This window comes from Camelus ferus, chromosome 22 (assembly GCF_009834535.1).
Source record: "Camelus ferus isolate YT-003-E chromosome 22, BCGSAC_Cfer_1.0, whole genome shotgun sequence".
Taxonomy (NCBI): domain Eukaryota; kingdom Metazoa; phylum Chordata; class Mammalia; order Artiodactyla; family Camelidae; genus Camelus; species Camelus ferus.
Window position 1 is genome coordinate 16687242 of NC_045717.1, and position 22350 is coordinate 16709591.

General features: G+C 52.0%; 1 protein-coding gene across 1 annotated transcript; it reads right to left on the bottom strand.

The window, feature by feature from the left end:
- Nucleotides 1–1036: 1036 nt before the first annotated feature.
- COLGALT1 (collagen beta(1-O)galactosyltransferase 1) lies at nucleotides 1037–21550 on the bottom strand. The gene is made up of 12 exons (XM_032465305.1): nucleotides 21205–21550; nucleotides 19798–19908; nucleotides 18927–19044; nucleotides 15199–15333; nucleotides 13827–14031; nucleotides 11473–11592; nucleotides 5743–5819; nucleotides 5558–5664; nucleotides 5169–5301; nucleotides 3785–3912; nucleotides 2849–3055; nucleotides 1037–2616 (listed from the first exon to the last, which is right to left on the bottom strand). Exons 1-12 carry the CDS (start codon nucleotides 21465–21467, stop codon nucleotides 2349–2351), a joined length of 1872 nt encoding a protein of 623 aa, XP_032321196.1. The 5' UTR covers nucleotides 21468–21550; the 3' UTR covers nucleotides 1037–2348.
- Between the last annotated feature and the right edge of the window lie 800 nt (nucleotides 21551–22350).

Sequence of the window (22350 nt, forward strand, 5' to 3'; positions counted from 1 at the left end):
CACTGCCAGGTTGTGATAGTCTTAAATCAGGAATGTCAAGTAAACGCTAGTCCACCCTGACTACGGTACATTGTGTGTAACGATCCAAAAAGAGCTGGTAGCCATCTGCGTGGATTAGGATGTCCACAATACGGTGTTAAATTTAAAAAGAAAATTGCTGGAAAAACAGGTACAATATTGATCCGTTTATGAAATTTAAATGTGTTATGTGGAAGAAAAAAAAAGCATGTTGTAGCTGAGTTTATGCAACATGAATCTGCTTTTAAAAACACGTATATGTATTTGTACCATGCAAATGGGTCAGACTGAAAGATTTTTCCAAAATGTTAAGAGTTGTTGTCTCTGAGTATGTGGGATTTAAATTTGCTTTTTCGGTTTGCTTAGCTGTTTGTTCTCATTTCTTCATAAGGATCACACACCATCTGTTATTTTGTAAAAGCCTCGGATTTTACACTAAGGGTTTAAGAATCCTGAGAATCCTTAGGTATTTGACCCAGGAAATTCAAATGCTGTTGGGCATAGTAGATAAATGCCCCTCTCCCTCACCCCTGAGGTGGGACCACTCAGAAGTGTGTGCTCTAGGCTGTCCCTGGAGGTCCCCAAGTGTTGCCATTAATTGCTCACTGGCGCCCCCTGCAGGGCGGCTTTCCTCTGCCTCATGGGCCAGCCCCCATCCGAGCTTCCTGGAGTTGCTTCTTGGATCACTGAAGCACTCATCGTGAGGTCTGTTTTCTGGGGACTCCAAACTATGATAGCCCCTTTCCTCATTCTGTCATCTGAGACAATCCTGCAATTGACCCCGCAGGATAGAGGCTGACCATCTGTCGTCCCTGGGCTATTTTGGGGATGTTTTCTGGGGCAGGCTGGGACACTGGGCTGTCACTCCATCCTCACCCCACACTCCCTCCACCAGCTGGCTTCTCTCCAGCACCTGGTTTCCTTGCACATCTTGGCCTGAATGGGGCGGGGAGGCAGGGGCGTGTAGGCAGGGCACAGGTAGTGCGCAGAGCATCAGACCAAGAAGACAACACGGATGTACGTGAAAACCAACCAGGAACATTTAATACAAAAATAAGCAAGTTATCCAGGACCAGACCTGGACAGCAGTTATCCTTCAGAGAGTGAAGCACTGCTGGCCAGCTCCGACATTCGTTTCAGGCTGAAGGCACAGTGAGTCCTCCAGCCTGTTCTAAGGGATGTCCTGCCCAGGCTGGGGGTAGTGCCCCAGTGCAGCTCAGCCCACACCAAGCCCCAAACACATGATCCCACCAGAAGCTTGGACAGAGGAAAGCCATCAAGCAGGCAGAAACCACACCTGAGATGCAGGGCAGGGTGGTCAAGCAACTGGGACCAGAGGTGAGCGTGGGAGACCCCGCCCGAAGCTTCACCCCTCGCCCCCTCCAGGGGGGCTGGATCTAGGGGGGCTTACACGAGGACATGTGGTTGCTGGAACTCATGGCTGCCCCTGGGGAGGAAAGAGCCACCTCTGGGGATGTTGTCTGCACACAGCTTGTGTGAAAGGGGCAGGGGATGAGGAAACCAATTCTGACAACCCCACCGGGAGTCTGTGAGGTCAGGCACACAGTAGGTACCCAATAAATGCTTACTGCGTGAAGAAGTGAAAGGACTCATCTAGTTCATCTCTGTGGCCCAGCACACCTGTGGGTGATCACACGCTGATGGAACAGCTGTCATCCTGTTTTGTGTCCCAAGGGCCTGGCACACAGGAGGTGCTCTCTGGATGTGTGTGGGGAGAAACCAATTAAAGAGTGAAAAGCACCTTGTTTATCTTCATCTCTAGCACCAAGCTCAGCTCCCAGCACACAGCAGGCACTCCATAGGTGCACCGAGTCAATAATAACTTTTGTGTCTTGAGTACCAGGCACAGTGGGTACTCAATATGTATTTGGAGAAATGGAAGAAACTTGATCTCAATGTTCCCAGAGCCCAGGATGGTGCCCAGCATACAGCAGGAACTCAATAAATACTCAAATGAATTCAAACAGTGAATGGGGATCGCTAATGCCTGATTCTTGATGGGGGATCAATAATGCGTGATGACTGGATCAATCACTGATGGAGGGAATAATTATGCCTCATTCACTGCCGGAACACATGAAGGGCGTGCAAGGAGATGAATTGTTCCCACCCAATCCACCTGTTCCTGGCATACAGTAGGAGCTCCATTAATGCTGCCTGCGTGCAGGTGACTGCTGAGCAAGAGCCGGCTGGATACCGCGCTGTGAGGGGAGTCCTCTGCGGCCTGCCGGGGATCCACAAGGGCCCCGCTGTCCCCGGCCAGCCTGTGATGGCTGCTTTGGCTTCTGGGCCACCGCCCCTCAGAGCTCTCAGAGCTCGTCCCGGGCAGCGCTGTCCAGCGGGGACTGGAGCACATCTGAGTTCTTGGCCTCGCGGCTCAGGGCCTGCTGCTCCCGCATCTTCTGCGATTTGGCCCGGTCCCAGTCGGTCTTGACATGCTCGTTGTTCCACACGACCGAGGTCTCCGTGTCGCTCACGTATCCATCGTCCCCCGTGTAGTGCGTCGGGTAGATGAGCAGGGGCTCCACGGAGAAGGCACGCAGGTCGCGGGGAGAGAAGTGGGCCTTGTACTCGGACCTGCAGGGGAGGAGGGCGCGGGGGCAGCAGTGGGTCAGGGGAAGGGCCAGATGGAGGGAGAAGTGGGCGGCGGAGGGACAGATGGAGACAGCAGTGGGCGGCGGCGGGACACATGAAGGAAGAAGCGAGCAGAGGAAAAGACACCTCCCCGGGAGCCGCGAGCCTCTCGCCTCCTCCCAGGACATCTACACAGCCAGAGTCCAGCCCGCCTGCCCCCGCGAGCCCCGCTCACACTGGGTGCTTGTCGAACATGACCGGCAGGAACTCGTCTACAGGCAGCATCTTGGAGAGCGGCCCAGCAGCCAGCAGCTTGCGGGCGCCTTGCAGGGAGATCACATAGGCCAGTGTCCAGTACGAGTAGTCGGCCTCTACCAGGTTCCTCACGTGGGGCACAGCCTTCTCGGGTTGCTCCACCTGCATCCGCTTCCGGCCCACGTAGCTGGGGTGCAGGATGGAGGGTCCGTCACCTTCCTTCCACTTGCCCGCCCGCCCAAGAATGCTAACCCAGAAAGTCAGGGATGGAGTGAGCCCGTCAGGCCCTGGTCGGGGGGTCGCGCGGGGATCTGGAGCAATGAGGAGGCTGGTGTGACTAGACCAGGGAACAGTAGGACCACAGGGGTCGGGGGCCTGCAAGGAGGAGAGTGGGTTTTTTGAGGGCCCTCAGGAGGATGTGGGCAGGATCCTGCAGCTGGGGAGGGCAGGATGCCTGGACATTCTCTGAGGCTGGGCCACAGGCAGGAGACCAGGGCTGAGAGGGAAGCTGCTGTGGGTTGAGAGCTGGGGGTCAGGCAGGAAGGTGAGGGGATATGGCGAGTGGTCAGGAAGGAAGGGGTGCAGTGACTATTCATATTACTAGCACAGTCCTGAGTCTGAGCTTCATCAAGCCCCAAGGCTTCTGGCCTCACTCCCAAGCCACGAACACACCCACCCCAGACCACGCCCCCAAATTCCTTAGCCACGCCCACAGGCTTCCTGGTCAAATCTCAGCCATACTTTCCACCCCTACAGGCTCCAAGCCTGAAGGAGCCTGCAGCTTTTGCCAGGTCCCTAGACTTCCAAGGCAAGAATAAGTCCTCCTGCCAAGCTCCCTATTAACCTGCAAAGGCCCTCAGACCTAGAGGCTCTAGGCCACACCGCTGAGTTCTGGCCCCACCCAGGCCCCACTCACATGAGGTCCCAGTCCAGATCCTCCCGCTCCACATCCCGCATAAGGTTCATCAGGCGCCTCTTGAAGAAGATCTCGAAGCGCAAATCGTCCTCAAACACGAGTGATTTCTGCAGCCCACGGTCCACAACCTGACAGGAGAGGACCCACTGAGATCTTAGAGAAACCAAGGCCAGGCGTGCCCCTGAAGTCAGTTCTGCTAAAAAGCTCTGGGGCACCAGAAGAAAAGCAAACACTGCCCCCTCCAAGTTCGGATCTATCTCCCGGCCAAAGCCTCCTCCCTGCCGCCTGGCAGCCTCAGCCCAGCTGCTCCTTCCCACCCCAGGGCCTGAGCCTGTGCCGTGCCTTTGACACAGAGCACCCTCCCCCCAGACAGTAGCGGGCAGACTCCCTCTCACCCTTCAGGCCTCAACTCAAATGTCACCCACCCAAGAGGTCCTCCATGACCATCAGCCAAAGCTGCTAGTTAAGGGTAATTCATAACCCTGGGGCCTCTCAAGTAGGTGTCTCTCACTTATTTCATTGTTCATTTCTCTGTGGTTTATCATCAGACTCCCTACTTCCCAGGACTGTGGGCCCCCTGTGGGGGCTGGGTCTGTCTGGGTGGCTGTTGTGTGTCCCCAGCACCAGCACTAGGCGAGGCTCAAATTAAGTGCTTGGCAAATATTCCCTGGATGAATTAACCTGAGCATCTTCACAACTGACCGTGAAGCTGTGACTCCATCATCTGGGGAAATAGCCTCAGATTGGGAAGTGACTTCCTTGTTCACAGAGCTCACCCCTCTCAGAGGCAGGGCTAGACTTGAACCGAAGTACCCCCTGGCTCCAGGGCCACCTGGACACCACAACCTCTGCCCCACACCCTCCATGATGAGTCTCAGAAAAGGAGGGCAACCTGGCTGGGCACCTGTCACCTCAAATGCCAAATTCCCCATCTAGCCTCACGCCTGATAGTCCCAGGTTCAAATCCCAGCCTGGCATCCTTGCCCATCACAGTCTCTTCCTCCAAAGGTATCTGATGAGCCTCTGGGGCTAATGAGGTACAACCAGGTGGGGTCTGCATTAGTTAACGTCAACATGGCTGTTATTCCTACTAGTAAGCTTTGAGCATGGAGCCCAGGCTCTAGGTATTTGACAGTGGCCGGGCCTGAAGCAGCCTTGGACCCCACCTCTTTTGAAAGCCAGGTTCATGGCTCCCCAGACTCGGTCTCCACATCTGCACAGGGGAAGGACAGCAGCTGCCCCCTCCAGGCTTCAGGTGATGCATTCACTGAAGTCAGGCCCTGTGTCCTGCTGCATTTCTGGAAGCCTGCCTGGGATGCCGGCGATTCCCTCACACGAGCTGTTAAGTAGGCGGAGGAGGGCCCTGCCCCCTTGCAGGACCCACCTCCTTCCAGATGTTATAGTGGCTGAGGAAGCAGCCCAGCTCGCCCTTGGTGAGGGGCCGCCCGTGATAGGGGTCCCGGTAACCGGGCAGCATCTGGATGCCCAGTGCCTCCACCTGGCTGGTGTTCATGGCTCTGCACGAGGAAGGAGGGGGTCAGTGGAAGATGCTTTCTGCCTGGGATTCCACCATTAGTGCTCCCCTCCCTCTTTCACCACTGGCACCCCCGCAGGGACCCAACATGGCCAGGCCTGCCAGGGCGTGGATTACGCGCATGCGCAGACCTGCCAGCACCCCTGGCAGGGTCAGACTCCCAGTCCCTCCAGCACCCCCACCAGCGTGGTCTACACCCACACACGGAGCCGCCCCTCCCCCACCGGGCCCAGACTCACTTGCCATCCACAGCCTCCACCAGCCGGCACTCGATCTCCTGCTCCTGCAGCGCCCGCAGCATGCGTTCCCGCCGGTCCTGCCGCCGCTTCAGGTTGATCATGAAGACCTGTGGCCCAGAGCCTCGGTTGGACCCTCTGGGCTGGCCCCTGCCCCCATCCTCACCTCCCAGGAAAGCCCGGCCCACCTCATCAAAGCCCATTTTGTCGGGGGTCTTGGTGGGCACCGAGATGAACTGCGAGGGCTCCACCGGTGGGTGCTTCACTGCCGGGCAGAGAGATGCCAAGGGGTCACTGGGGTCACTGGGTGGGAGGCTCCAGCCTCTTCCCAATGTCGCCTCCCCAGCCCCAGCATGGTTTCCTGTCACCCTGTCACTTCTTAGCCTGTGCTGGAGACCCTGTCTGATCCAGCCCCACCCACAATGTCAGTGTTAGTCTCTCTCCTCCACTTCCTACTCACTCTGTCTGTCGGCCCTACTCTGGACTCACCCCATCACCCATTCCTACCTCCGGACCTTTGCACACGCCGGACCTTTGCTGAAACACCCTTCCTTCTGCCGTCCTCCTCCTGCCTGAGTTCTTAGCTAAGTTGCCTTCTTGGGGTGGGGAGGGCAGAGAAGTCTCCTGACCTCCCCAGGCTGAGTCAGTTAGCTCCTCTGGGCCCCCACAGCGCCTGGGCTTCCATCAAAGCCTCACCCTGCTCTCCTAACTCTCCGGCTCCCTGACCATCTCCCATGAGCTTGAATGGATACCGGGTATGTCCACTCACACTGGCTCCGCAGCACCAGACACAGAGCTGGGTACACGCTCACAGAATGAGCAAAGAAGTGACTTTCCTCGTTTGTAAAATAGGCTAATAAACACCGTTTATTTCATGAAAAGATGAAATCACACATTGTTATGGGTTAAACTGTGTCCTCCCCGAAAAGCTATGTTGGCGTCCTGACTCCCAGTGCCTGAGAATGTGCCTTTATTTAGAAATAGGACCTTCACAGAGGTGATCAAATTCAAATGAGGTCAGTGTAGGGTGGGCCCTAATCAATATGACCGGGGCCCTTATAAAAATGGGTCATTTGGATACAGAGACACACAAAGAAGGAAGACGGTGTGAAGACACACAGGGAGAAGACGGCCACGTGCCTGGAGGGACATGTCTACCAGCCAAGGTACGCCAGGAATTTCAGGGTGGTCGTGACTGCTCCTCTTTTAGATGCTGTGCACAGTGCTCAGACCACATCCCCGGGCCCTGTCTGGGCACTTCTCTGATGGCTTCCCACAGAAGGATCAGATCCACAGGGGGCTATGACCTGGTGAGGCTCCAGGCTGTCTGCCAGGCTGGCCCAGAAAAGCCCAGCATGATGGGGAGTGTGGCATCCGTCTCCCCAAGAACAAAGGCCCCGTGTGAGCTAGCAGAACAGACACAGGCCCCTCTGTCTGGGAGAGGCCTGGGTGAGGCCCAGAGCCAACCTGGCCCCTCCCACCTCGCCACCTGGGCCTTCCCCAGGGACGCTGTCACTGGGGCTTTCCTCCTATCCAGGGCCCTTCACAGCTCCTGACCACCCCCTTCCCTCCTCAGGGGAGCCTGGGACCCAAGAGCAAGGCTTTGAGAGCTGAGGCCCCAGGTTCAAATCCCAGATGCCCTTTCCCTCTCTCTCTCAGTCTCTGCCTGCCCCCTTGGGGTGTGGAGGGTGAAAGGACCTGCTTGTGCAGGCTGGGGGTCTTGTCACCCTTTCTTACCAGTTCTGGGAAAATGGAGCATATTAGGGTCCAGAAGGAGCAACACAGTGCAGCCTCTCCAGAGAGCCATGGCACAACGATTCTAAAAATGTAACTCCCCTAGACCCACCGTCAGGTGAAGAATTGAACTTGACCCAAGAGAGGTCTGGCCTAACCGGCACATGAAAAGATGTTTAATATTGCTAATTATCAGAAAAATGAAAATCAAAATTACACTGAGGTATCACCTCACACCAGTCAGAATGGCCATCATTAAAACATCCACAAATGATAAATGCCAGAGAAGGTGGAGTAAAGGGAACCCTCCTAGACTGTTGGTGGGAATGTAATTTGGTGCAGCCACTGTGGAAAACAGTATGGAGATTCCTTTAAAAACTAAAAATAGAGTTACCCTATGATCCAGCAATCCCACTCCTGGGCATATATCCAGAGAAAATTCTAATTCAAAAAGATACATGCACCCCAATGTTCACAGCAGCACCATTTACAATAGCCAAGACATGGAAGCAACCTAAATGTCCACCGACAGATGACTGGGTAAAGATGATTGACATATTTATACAATGGAATACTACTCAGCTATAAAAAATAATGAAATAATTTGTAGCAACATGAGTGGATCTAGAAATTAGCATACTAAGTGAAGTAAGTCAGATAGAGAAAGACAAGTATCATATATCACTTATATATGTAATCTTAAAAAATGACACAAATGAACTTATTTACAAAACAGAAACAGACTCACAGACGTAGAAAACAAACTTACGGTTACCAAAGGGGAAAGATGGGGGAGGAATAAATTAAGAGTCTGGGATTAACAGATATATATTACTATATATAAATAGATAAACAACAAGGTCCTAATGTATAGCACAGGGAACTATATTCAATATCTTGCAACAACCCATAATGAAAAAAGAATATATATACATATACATATATACATAGAGATAGATATATATAAAAAAAACTGAATCACTATGCTGTACATCAGAAAGTAATACAACATTGTACATCAACTAAACTTCAACTGAAAAAAAGAGAGAGGGGTCTGGCTTTTGCTTCTAGCTCCAGGGACGTTGAAGCCCTTGGAATGTCCTACCTGGAAAGTGTCTTTGTTTATCTCAGGCCTTGGGCCACACTGGGTATCTATGCCAGCAGTATGATTTAGAGTGGGGGTCTTGGGCTACTTGGTATCAGCTGCAAGGGCTGGAGATGGAGGTCAGCCACGCGGCAGTCTGCTGCGTCTGCATGTGTGAGTCCCAGTGAAAACCCTGGACGTAGAGGCTCAGGGAGCATCCCTGGTTGGCAGTACACCATGTGTGTTGTCACACACTCGTGCTGGGAGAAGCAAGCACTTGTCCACGTGACTCCACCGGGAAGGGACAACTGGAAGCTCTTTGCTTGAAACTCTCCTGGATGCTGCCCCAGGCACCTTTACCCTTTGATTTTAATTTGAATCCTTTTGCTATGATAAACTGTAACTGTGAATATAACAGCTTCCAGTGAGTTCTGAGTCCTTCTAGTAAATCATCAAACCTGAGCATGGTCTTAGAGACCCATGATTTTGCAACTGGTCTTAAGAAGTACGGGAAATCTTGTGGATATTTCCTAACTTTGCACCCACTGACGCAGGTCTAGAACTCTCTCACAAGAGTGCATGGGAAACTCAAGGCAATGCTGAGAAAAACAGGAAGTGCCCTCCATGCCCCACAGGAGAAGACCGGTAAAGTGACATATGACACAGCCAAGAGTGAATAAATCTATGGCTGAACATCTACGCAGAATATCATGCAGCAAGACAAGGGGACAAGCCACAGTCACACACAGCAGCACAGCGCAGACGGGGATGCTGAGCGGAAGACCCTGCACTAGAGCAGCACGCTGTGCGATGCCAGGGACGTGAAGCGCAAGACGGGAACGACCCGTCAGCTGGTGGAATCAGGGCAGTGGGGGGCCCCGGGGAGGGCCAGGGTCTGGCCTGTGTCTGGAGACAAGGATTTACAAACAATCAAGACAAACAACAAGGCCCTACTGTACAGCGTAGGGAACTATATTCACTATCTTGTAATGACCTATAATGAAAAAGTATGTGTGTGTGTGTGTGTGTGTGTGTATATATATATATATATATATATATATATATATATATATATGTAATTGAGTCACTATGCTGTACACCTGAAACTAATTGTAAATCCACAATACTCCAATTTCAAAAAATAATACACAAAAAATACAAACAATCAGCAGGTTGCACACACATGACCTGTCACTACTGTGAGTGCTGAAACTCAAAGAAGAAGATAAATCCTCAGCTGGGTTTACAGGGCTGACTGGGAAAGACACCCCACAGGTCGTGAGCAGGTAGGGAAGGGAGCAAGTTGCTGGATTCCCCATACGCAGAGGGCATCGCTCTGAGTTTTTCGGTAAGTTTGAGATTTCATCATATGAAAGGGTTTTGAACGCATGAAAAATCACATGCACTGCTGGGGACCAGGAACTGACATGCAGGTGGAGAGGAAAGGCGGTTTGCTCTTGGAGTGTAAAGGAAGGATCTACACAGATATCTGGAACCTCCAGACCCTCCTTCTGTCTGTGTTATGGGCTTTGCTCTGGCCCTTGAGAAACGGGAAAATATTCATGCCTGTGTGTTTGAGTTTATAACAGCAGCATGGCTTCCTGACCAGAAATAACAACTGAAATACACGTGAAAATTTAAATGAGGAGAAAACCACAACAACCATGGAGAGGCCTCTCAGGGTCCAGTCGCCCGTGGGAGTTGGCAACAAGCAGAAACCCACCTCTTGTGACTATGGCCTGGTGGGGTTGCTGGGCTGGGCCCGGGCATCTACATGCAACAGACACGTGGGTGTCATGGGGGGGTCTTCACCCTGGTGGCCTTGCAGTTTCCAAATGTCACCTCAAAAGGCCCCCAAAGCCCCCTCAAAACCAAGAGGGAAGGGTGTCATTTTATCTTCAGCCACAAGGGGGAGCCATAGGCAGAGCCCTCTAGAAACAGAGAAGAGTGGGAAACTGAGCCCCAGGGCAGAAGCCTGGGTCTCCAAGCTTCTCTTGTTTGTGCAGTGGGAGGGATGGCCGTGCTGCTTCACAGGCCTTCACAGGGATGTGGGTGGTCAGCCCAGGGCCAGGCCCCCAAAGAAGAGGACGCTGTACCACCATCCGGTTGCTCCAGAGACCCTCACCCAGGGCAGGAGAAGCCCCCTCTTCAGACAACCATCAATGGCAGCTGAGCCCTGTGCACTCAGTCCATCTCAGGGACCATCACAGGGACAGCTGCTAGTTTAATAGTTTATGGATTTATTTGTATATGTATTAGGAAGACATGAGCTTGCAACTTTAGTAAAAAAAAAATATGTAGTTTCCTTTTTAAAATAAATGGAGGGGGGCAGGGTATAGCTCAGCGGTAGAGCACATGCTTAGCATGCACAGGGTCCTGGGTTCAATCCCCAGTACCTCCATTTAAATAAAATAAAACAGAATAAAACGAATAGAATAGAACAGAACAGAATAGCATAAAAGTATTCAAGTGAAAAAAGTGTCCTTTTAAGCTGAATATTAAACAAACAATTGTGGGGCTGGGGTTTGGCACGGCATGGATAAGGAAAAGGGCCGAAGTGGCTGTGTCCCAGAGGCTGCCATGCACATGAAGTGGCATTCAGTGACACTTGAGGTCCTCCCTGCTCCCACACCCACTCTGGCTGTGACTGGCTCTGGGGAAAAGGCCCGCTCCTCAGCCCAGTGTCTGAGGCCCCTGCCCTGGCTCTGCCTACCAGCCCTGCCCACTCAGCAGCCCCACTTCTGCCATGCTGACCTCGCCTGTCTCCTGAGTTCACAGCCCCTCCAGCCTCCTGGGTTTTGCACGTGCTGCTCCCTCTGGCTGCAATCATTCTTCTGGTGAACTTCTATTCAGCCTACATCTTAACACCACATCTGCTGGAAAGCCCACCCTGACTTCCCCAAGCATACTGTGCACAGTTGCTTGCAAGCCAGAACTCTGTCAGAGCAGGGACAACTGTCCACCTGTTCAGGCCAGGTTTCCAGTTCCCGGCAAAGAGACTGGCACCCAGCAGGCACTCAGTCACGGTTCATTGATAGATGCAAGACAGCAGGAAAAGGGAGGCGACCCAGCCCTCCCAGGGTGGAACAGGCAGTCTCACCCATGACTTCCAGCTGCACGTGCATGAAGCTCTCGGCCTCGTCCTGGAGGGTGCTGTGTGCCCGCAGCGGCACCGGCAGGAAGCCGTACACCTCTTTGTTGCAGACGTACATCTGGACCTCTGGGGCCAAGGAAACAACAATTGAAATTACAAACAGAGCAATAAGGAAGCAGAGGCAACCTCCAAACAGCAGCATGAGTCTCACATCCCAGTGTGGGGCCGGAGCATAAATGGGTCCAGCTGTTCCCAGCAACCGGCAGAGATCCCTCAGTGTTTCACCTGGGAACTGGAGCCAGAACAGGGGTTCACAGTGCCAGGCAGGATGATAAAAAAAACTCCATAACTGTTAACAAATGTCTGGCACTGGTACTGACTCAGTCCCTGCAGGATTCCATGAAAAAGCAAATCTCAAAACAGCAGGTGAATGGCAAAGATGCATGTTTATCATTTACACATTACTGTATATAATAGAGACAAACAACAAGAACCTATTGTGTAGCACAGGGAACTATATTAAATATCCTATAATAACCTACAATGGAAAAGAATCTGAAAAAGAATATACATACATATATATATATGAATCACTTTGCTGTACATCTGAAACTAACACAACATTGTAAATCAACTATACTTCAATTAGAAGAAATTAATTTTTTTAAAGATACACATTTATGCACAAAAAGGAGATGCAGCTGGACAAAAAGTTAGTAACGTTACCTCTGTCTGTGTGTGCCCTTTTCCAAATGGCTTCAATTTTTATGAGTGTGGATCTTTTTTCCAAGTGAAAAACTCAATGAAAATAATTTTCATGAAAGGGCCAGCTGGTAAATATTTAGGCTTGTGGGCCAAACAGTTCTGTCTCAATGACTCAGTTCTGCCTTGGGAATGTGAACACAGCCATAAATGATACTTAAATTAGTAGGCATAGCTGAGTACCAATAAAACTTCATCTACGGGCACTGAAATTTGAATTTCATGTAATTTTCAGGTATCACAAGATACTGTTCTTCTTTTCATTTTTTTCTAACCATTTAAAACTGGGAAAACCATTCTGTGATATTGTAGCTTATTTCTCATATATATTTGGTCTTTATCCACAGTTCTTGGCTCACAGCTCCCAAAATCCTTGGAATTTCCTAAGTGATGAGAGCTGAACGGTGCTTCTTATGTTAGTAAGGTGACTTTTGGAACACACTAAAGATGGGGGTTGGTTGTCAGGAGAATCAACCAGGAGATTAGAGGGTTGAAACTTTCAGTCCCACACCCCTGACCTCTGGGGAGGGGAGAGGGCTGGAGGCTGATCAATCACCAATGGCCAATGAGTTGATCAACTGTGCCTATGTCACAAAGCCTCCATAAATACCCAAAAGGATGGGATTTGGAGAATTTCTGGGTTGGTAACCACGTGGAAGTGCTGGGAGCTTAACAACATGCCCACGGAGGGCACAGAAGCTCCGTACCCCTTCCCACACATCTTGCCCTGTGCATCTCTTCCTTCGGGTTGTTCCTGAGTTATATCCTTTTATAATAAACAGTCATCTAGTGAGTAAATGGGTTTCCTGAGTTCTGTGAGCTGCTCTAGCAATTTAGTAGAACCCAAGGAAGGAGTCACGGAAACTTCTGACTTACAGCCATTTGCTCAGAATCACAGATGAGAACCTGGACCTGTGACCGGCATCGGCATCTGAAGTTGGGAGGAGGGGGCAGTTTTGTAGGACTGAGCCTTTAATTTGTGGAATCTGATGCTATCTCCTAGTAGATAAGAGTCAGAATGGAGTTAGAATTGAGGCGAATTCTCAGATACCCTGCTGGTGTCTGAGAATTGCTTGCTGGTATGGGGAACACCCTCCCCCACCCCCAACCTGCCAAGAACACAGAGACAGGAACTGGGTCCAGGAACCCAAAAGACATTCTTAGCTCATGGCCGTATGAAAACAGATGGTGAGCCAGATTTGGCCCATAGGCCATAGTTTGTTGACCTGTGGTTTAAAATAAATGACAGTTCAATATATGGCTATTATTTTCTTTCTCTTTAAAGTTTTTTCCCTCTAATTATACAATTAGGAAACAATTATGCTCAACTACAGATAATTGGGAGAATACAGGAAAATATCAAGATGGAAATAATCTTCAATAAGTAGATCTTAAAGATCTGGGGAGTGAAGCCACCCAGCAAAGCCACGGCTGGAGAGACAATGGGTCCTGGGGACATCATTTGAACACCTGGATACAGCTACACCTGAAGTCATCCCTGCAGCCTGCAGTTCTGGTACTATGAAGTTTCTGTGGGCCCAGCACTGGTCCCAAACAACCAGACAGACATCCCGTGATGGCAAATCCCGTGGGCTCACCTGCCTGTTTGCAGGAGAAGGCAAAAACAATGATGTCATCGAAGGACCAGGTGTAGTCGGGATGGGGAGGGTAGAATGCCAAGTTCCTGGATGCCGCCTTCCGCAGGTCAATCAGGAAGGTTGAGTGCACCATGGGAACTGCAAAGCAGCCCCGGCGGTCCCGCTTGCGGATGGGGATGTAGGCGGGTGTGCGCTTGTAGTAGCCCTGTGAGGAGAGGGGCGGAGTTCTGCATGGGGGTTCCCAAAAGTGAAGCTGGAGGCCCAGGGTCAATGGGAGGCATGGAACACCTCGGAGAGTAAGGCCTGAGTGCCAGCTTCTGGGTGCAGTGGGCATTCCCTGAGCACGGGGCCCTGGGCAAGGCCAGTCTCCAACCCTAGAGCCTCAGTCGCTGTGCAATGGCAGAGAAACACAGGGAAAGTAACTCGCGGACCCAGCTCAACACTTCTGATCAGAAAGGCAGCATTTGAGAAAAGAAATTAAAAAGCTGAAAAAGGGACTGGACATTTGAGATTTTTTGATTTTAAAAATTAAACATCAGAAGCGTGACTTCCAATAAGTGGGGGGGGGGGTCTTTTAGAAGACAGGTTTTAAAAGCTTCTGGAACAATCTAGAGTTGTCCTCTCTCTTTCTCATAGCCTTTACAAATTGGAATTTTTAGCATATAAGATGACAAAACTAAAAATATAGAAACCACTGAATTATTCACTTTAAAATGGTGAATTTTATATTTTGTGAATTACACATCAATTCAAAACAAAAAGATAAGAAGAGACAGATTGGGTCAGCGTCCAGGCTCTAGCCACCCAGCCCCCTTCCCCTGGCACAGCCCCGCTCCAGCACTCACCCGTCACTCCCCTTGGCTTTGCCTGCAACCCCACCCTCAACCCTGGGGTGGGATAATCAGAGCCTGGCATTTTCCTGGCTTCAGTAATTGGTTCAGGAGTAGGAGGAGACTGGACAAGGCTCAATCAGAGTGGACTTTGGCTGAATGCTACTGGGATCATTCCCCAGGAGTCTGAAAGTGAAGCCTTCCAAGGCATAGAAGAGGAATGTTGTTTGCACATCTGCCTGAAGCCATGTCTGAAGCCCCGTCCTGGTACCACCACCCCTAGCTATGTTTGCTTAGGGAAGTCCCTTCCTCTCTGTGTTTCTGCCTCAGTAACAGGGGTGAAGATGGGAGGGATTAGGAAGGAAGAGCACACAATGGAGATCCCATCTCTAGGGGCTCTTTAAGGATTAGCACAATGGTGTTTATTTAATGTTCACAAGGAGGCAGTGAGATGAGAAGTTAGACTCCAGCCCCAGCCCTGACCTGCTCGGCTCAGCCCCCACCACCCTCAGGCCCCTGCCCTACCCTGGCAGCCCCCTGACCTGGGAAGTCATCCCACACCAGAAGTTGGAGTACGCAGCCCGGGAATCCAGCATGGGGGCCACCACCGTCTTGTTTTCAGCGATGAGCAGGGTCAGCATGTCAGGGTTGAGGATCAGGTTGTCCGCGTCTACAAACTGCAAAACACCCAACACATGTCAGCATGGGCCACCACCGGAGTAAACCGGGCTAGGCCACAGCTTGGAACAGCTGGGGCAGAGGCAAGAGTCCTGGGGCTCTGGGGAACCTGGAATAGCACATGCGACCCAGGATGCCACCTGGCTCCTCAACGGACAGCTCTGCCCTTAGTAACCGGTGGGGTTACATTCACACAATGAAATACACTGCATGGCAAGAGAAGGGACGGACCACACAGCAATACACGTGGGTTCCTCAATCCCACAGACAGAGCGCTGGTGAGGCACCAGAAATGACACCAGACGCACCATGTGTGGCTCCATTTGTGGGAACTTTTAAGACGGGCAGTGCTGGTTGAGTGAGGAGGATGGCTGGGGCGGAATCTACCTCTGCGGGGAGGGACCAGGAGGAACACACCTTTTCCTATGTGAGTTAACTGCCAATAAAAATTCATAAAGATGGGCTCTTTAATAAGGCTTTTTTCCCCTCTCTCTCTTTAATACCTTGAATGTTAGGGTTAAAAAAAAATAACTTGTTTGCTGCAGCCTGGAAAGAAATTCCCCAACCCATGAACCAGGTCATCATGGTAGGAGATGCCTGCTGGTCCCTTCAAACTGTGTGTCACCAACACCTTCTAGAAAGGCCACCCCAGGATATTCACAGCTGGGCTATTCATCATACAAATGAGGAATGACCCTGGAATCTAGCAGTGGAGAATTAGCCAGAGAAATTCTCGCCCTGTCCTGCTGCAGGATGAGCCGCAACAACTGAAAATAGTGCCACAGCAAACCACTAAGTAAGGATGTTCCTGTCTACTGGGATGTGAAAACACATGGGGCAAGATATATCACAGAACTATCAGGAGGCGGGTTCTTTTTTTTTTTAATGCGTCTGGCCCATAGATAGGCTTTCTGCTACCCATGCAGGGTTTTGAGAAACGTTTGAATCACTTGCCATAAACAATAGCAAAAGCTAGAATTCCAGCCTTCTCCAGGGGAATGGCTTTCTCATCCTGCAAGCCCCAGCTGGAGGCGGGAGGTGGCTGCCCCTTGGGACAAGCCCTGCAGTCATGTTATGATCCCCGCCCCGTCCCTGTGGACATTTCAATTTGTGACCTAGGAATATACATGCAGTGAAAACAGCCAGAACAGGCTGGCAGTTCCTCAGAAAGTGAAACACTGAATTACAGCAATTCCACCCCAGGTACCGACCATGAGAACTGGAATCAGAGACTCGACCATCATGTTTAAAGCAGCATTATCCACAGAAGCCAAGTGGTGGAAACAACCTAAGTGGCCACCAACAGATGAATGGAAAAACAAAATGTAGGTCCAACCACACAATGGAGTACTATTCAGCCATAAAGAGGAGTGACGCCCTGACACACGCTATTACACAGATGAACTCTGAAAACATCAGGCTGAGTGAAAGAAGTCAGACCACACAGTGTACGATCCTGTTTAGGTAAAAGGTCCAGAATAGGCAAATCCACAGGGAAAGAAAGCAGATTGGTGGTTGTCAGGGGTTGGGGAGGGGAACAGGGAGTCACTGCTCATGGGCACTGGGTGTCCTTTCAGGCTGATGGAAATTAGTTTTGGAACCAGATAGAAGTGGTTGTAAAACACAATGAACATACTAAGTGTCGCTGAACTGTACACTTTGAAACGGCTAATTTTATGTTATGTGAGTTGTACCTCAATTAAAAAGCACAGCCAAAGCCTGAGTCTCTCTGAGAGGTAAGATTACAAGGTTTGGGTCGTTTTCTCTTTTTTTTCCCTTTTCTAAGCTTCTTATTGTTTCTCATCTATTTTCTTACAAGTAACACCCACCGCGTTCATAAAAAGAGAAAAAAAGAGGTCTTCTTAATCATAATTTTAAAACACCAGACAATTTCACATTCCAATATGGATTTCCAAAGTCCCCGGTTACAAAAATAGATCAGTGTGTCAAAAGCTGCTTTGAGTTGTGAACCAAACCCTAGAGTTCCACCCAGGTTTGCTGAGGGAAGAAAGTGAAAACCAGCCAATCTCCAACCATGAAAGCAAAACCCAAGGAGGCAGACAAGGTGGCCCTGGGCCGGATGGTTCTGGGAGGTTCTAGACCCACCTCTGTGCTTCACCAGGTTCTGAGCCCTCACCCAATAGGCTGTCAGTTTCCTCTCTAAGTCTCCACTTTACCATCTAGAAAACGCTCTGAGAAGGCACCAACAGGATTCCCAGGAGGAGCCTGTTCCATCCTTCCTCCTCCCAGGAAATGGCTCTGTCCTCCCCACAGGGCTCAGGCCAGGGTATGAGGTCCTTCTGGTACCCACACATCCAGCAGGGCCTGTCCTCTTGGCCTCAGAATGCATCTGGAACCCACAGCTCCATCCAGACTCCCACCCTGGCCTCCTGCTGCCCCTGACAGGCCCTGCGCCCCACAGCAGCAACAGGAGCTTCTGAAAATCCAGAATCAGAACTGAGTCCTTCCAGGCTCACACACCCTCCATGGCTCCCCATTACCCTCGGAGTAAAAGCCACATCCCTCCCTCAGCCTGCAGAGTCTGGTCCCCACCCACCACTTCAGCATCTCCCCCTCCATTGCTCCACTCTGGCTATGCTGGCCTCCTCGCTAGTCCTTGAATGCCCCAAGCTGGCTCCCTGATCTTTTCCCTCTGCCTCTGACACTGGTCCCCAGCCCCTAGTAAGGCTAGCTCCTTCGCTCCTTCTGATCTCTGTTAGGGCCTCCTCCTAAGGGCAGCTCCGACCCTGGCTCACTCGTTCCCTTCCCCTGGTGATGCCATCTGTTGTGGGCCGAATGGTAGTCCTGCCCACAAAAGACATGTTGAAATCCTAACCCCTGGTGCCTGTGACTGACCTTATTTAGAAATAGGGTCTTTACTGATGTAATTAAGATGTAAATTAACCCGGGGTCACACTAGATTAGGGCAGGCCCTATATCCAACAACTGATGATCTTATAAAGAGAAGCGACAATGACAACTGGACCACAAAGGCAGAGGTGGCAGGCTTTCGACCTCCATGGTGAGCCAGGCCCACCTGAAGCCACGCCCAGCTGTCAATGCCCTCCCCACGCCCAGGTCAAGGGGACTTGTTGATGGAGCCCACAGAAGACTCATGACCTGTGGGCACGTATCCCAAAATTATTGTTTCCAAACCTCAACCGGCCCCTTCTCCCCAGGGGCCCAGGAGGAGGAAGTGAAAGTCAGGGCTCAGCATCTCAGTGTCGCTAACATCCCCATGCCCCTGCCTCAATCCTCCTGCTTCTCAGGGTGACCCGCGCTGAGATCTTGCATCACTGGTGGTGGTGATCAAAGTGGAAGTGACCCAAGTGTCCAACCACAGGGGTTGGCTTGGGACACAAAAGCCCGTTTCCTCTTGATGATTAAGAGCCCAGGTGACCCGGGATCAAATCCCAGCTCCTCTACTAACCAGTTGTGTCACCTCTGACAACTCACTCCCTCTCTCAGAGCTTTAGTTTTCCCCACTGGAAAATGGGGTTAAGGCTGGTCTCCATATCCCACTGCTCCGCCTTCCCTTGGACACCCCAGACGTTCTGCTGGGATCCATGGGCTGGCTGGCTGAGAAACTCACCAGAATGTAATCGGCCCACATGTCCCTGGCTGATTTCAGGGCTGCCTGGCGCAACTTCATGACGTGCTCATAGCGTGAGTCAGACCAGTGTTTGGGGCCCTCCTCGTCTGGGTAGGACCTGTGGAGAGGCAGCTATGATGTGGGAAGCCCAGGGCACTGTGGGAGCCCAGAGAGGGCCCAAGCTGGCTGCATGTGAGTTAGTCAGAGAGGGCTTCCTGGAGGAGGGGAGGTATAAGCTGGATCTGAAGGCTGGGAAGCAAGGAGAAAACAGGAGGAGGGAGGTCTGTTCCCAGTAGGGGGCAAGGCATGTGCAAAAGCCCAGAGAGGAAGAAAGTTTGGAGAAGGGGGAAGGGGCCTCTACTGCCTTGCAAGGACATCCCCAAGGGCGAGGGGGAGCCACTGGGAAAGAAGATACAGAGCAGAAGAAAACTTAAAGCTTGTCCTCCCAGACTCCTAACCTGATCTGGGCAGTGGGTGGGAACAGAAATAAATTCTGAAAGAGTGAAAGGAAACAAGAGTCCACATTGCCTGGGGCTCATGGGGTAGCTAAGCAGCAGAGCTGGTGCTGGGGCTGAGTGAGACAGGGAACAAAGCAGTGGGCGTCCACCAGAAAGACCAGGGAGTGAAGGAATTCCCAGTGGAGCCAACGGTGGGGGCAAAGGTCCGGAGTGAGGATTACGGCCCATTGGTGAAGATGAGGTGGGGTCAGAGTCATCAGAGCCCGGGCTTAAGGCTGCAGAGTGGGGCTGGAACATCAGGGGCTGGGGGATGGGGTCTGTCCCAGGATGATGGGGAGACATGGAGAGTGCGTGAGCAGGGGTATAGTCGAGCCCAACTGGGGGGGGGGGTCAGGGCAAGGCCTGATGCTCACCTGGGTTCCTCGGCTGGCCGCCACTCTACAGAGTGGTACAAACTCTTCACGGCCACCAGCCATTCCCGAAGCACTGCTGATGTTTTGTCTGAGTTGTGGTCCGTGGCCACCCTGCAAATGGAGCGGGACTGTCAGTGAAGTTAGGGAGACGGAGGCAAGACAGGCGGCAGGGAGACCACAAGGGATCCCATGTCTCAGCTGCATAGCCCGGGATAAGACAGATGCTTCCCTGCTCCATGCCCCAGTTTTCCCATCTGTAACACAGGGTGAGGACACAGCCCACTTCACTGGGCTATAGAGGGGATTAAGTGAGCTAATTTTGTAAAACACATTTAGATGATATGGTACTAGGGAGCATCTAGGATCTTATAACAATGTTTGGTACTAAATATGTGTGATTTAATAAAAATATATGTCATACAGCCCTGCCCTGCCTTCCATGATTCTCTCCTATGAGCTAAACCACCTCAGAGTGGGCTGTGGTCATTCATTCATTCAACAAACATTTCTTAAGCACCACCTGTGTGCTTGGATTATCCAGGATTGAGGAAAGGGGAATATTTAGGAATCTAGTTTGACTACGCAGCCGAGAGCTATTCTCCCAAATGAATTGTTGAGTCAACAACCAGGATAGTAGTCATAACAATAATTAACAACAATAATGATAATAATAACTACAGCTCTGGTCACTGATGCCAGGCACAAGGGCTTCACACTCATTAACTGGTTCATCTTAAGAGACAAATCCAACCAGAATTATATTAATAACCCCATTTTCCAGTTGCGGAAAGTGAAGCAGGAGGCAAGAAGTCACCAGTCAGATTTGTTCATGGCCCTGCCCCATTCGGCTTCCAGGAAGGATCTACTTTCCCTTCTCTGTCACCCGTCCTGTACAGTCCCGACCCCAACTCCAGTCAGAAGGCAGGGGTTCTGATTCAGGCGGTGGTCGGGGATCCATACAGCAGCAGGAGCGGAAAGACTTTCAGTTAGTGTAAGTGTGATGTGGGCCACGGCAACGCTCCAGGGCGGGGTGGAAGGGGGAGGCCCTCAGGCTTCCCTTTTTTGAAGCTGTGTGTGCTCCCTAGTGGGTTGGGGGTTAGTTCCAGACAGAGCGGCACGCATGGTCGCCGATATGCTAATGGCGGGCCAGAAAGCAGGGCAGCGGCCCCACCCACCCTAAAGGGGACAGCGGGCAAAAGCGCGGTTCCGGTCGGTCCTAATGGGGCTGCGGGAAAGCAAGAAGGAAGACGCCCGCGGGTCTGGCCCGCCCGATGGGGACAACAGGCAGCGGGCACGCGTGGGTCTGGCCGGCCCTGCCTGGTGGCAACACAGCAGGCAGGGCGCGGCACGGACCCGCCGGGATGGGGGCAGCAGGCCGGATGCGGAGCCGGTGGGCGCCGCGCTCACCAGAGTGCCGTGCGCTCCCGCGGGTGCCGCAGCCGCTCCAGCGCGCCCAGCGTGGCGGGCAGCGCGTGGGCCGCGTTGCGCGCCAGCAGTGCGATGAGCACGCGCGGCGCCTGCAGCGGCGACTCGGGGCTCCAGCGCTCTTCGGGGAAGTAGGCGACAGCGCCCGGCGGGCCCCACGGAGCCGACAGCGCCCACAGCAGCAGCGGCAGCAGCGCCGGGAGCAGCCTCCAGTGCCACCAGCACGCGCGTGGGGCCTCCGCCATCGCGCCACGCGTCGCCTTTAAGCCGCTTTTCTGCCGGCAGACGCGGACAGCGCCTTAAAGGGGCCGTCGGGGGTGCCCCGCCCCTGCTGCGCGCCTTAAAGGGGAGGAGAGCTCCCGGCGTGAGTCAGCTGTCTGGGCCCGCCTCCCAATGGTCTTAAAGACACAAAGTGCATCCAGCCCTCAGCAGCCACCCGCCCAGTGCAATGTCAGTCTGCTGGCCAGCCCGTTACGCCCGGTCCCGACTCCCTCCATCCAGACGCGGAGCGTTGGTCTGTGCTGTGAAAGTGTCAGAGCTCAGAATCTGCCCTGCCTCTTGGCGAGTGCTCCCGGGACCCTCAACTCCTCAACTGATTTTCCGTCCAACTTACATTTGCATTAAGACCTTGGCTGTGTCACCAGGCGCACCTGAATAGTTACTATCTGGTTTGGGACTCGAAAGATCTGAGCCTCAGTTTCCTCTGCTGCAGCATGAGTTTTCGTTTTCAACCTGATAGTTCTCAGTCTCCCTGGGATGTTCTCAGGGGTTGTTGGGTACTAAGCGCACGGGCCCTTGTGTCCCCAGACCTGGCTTCAAATCCAGCCCCCGCGTGGGCTTGCTGTGTGGGCCTCAGTTTGTCTATCTGTAAAATAACGACCCCGCAAAGTTGATGTGAAGATGGAACGTGCTGAGCACTTGCTCCAGAGGCAAGTGGGCGTTCCCATAGAAATGCTACAAGAAGATTGTTACCCAATAATCTATTTTCTAATTGATCATTTTCGTGGCATTCTTAAAAATGAAGTTTTAAGAATGATGCTCAAATCTATATTCACGTGAGTGGTGGGGGAGAGGCTCAATATTGTTAAGTAAAATTCAGGGCACAGATAGTGTGTCCTCAATGTGGGC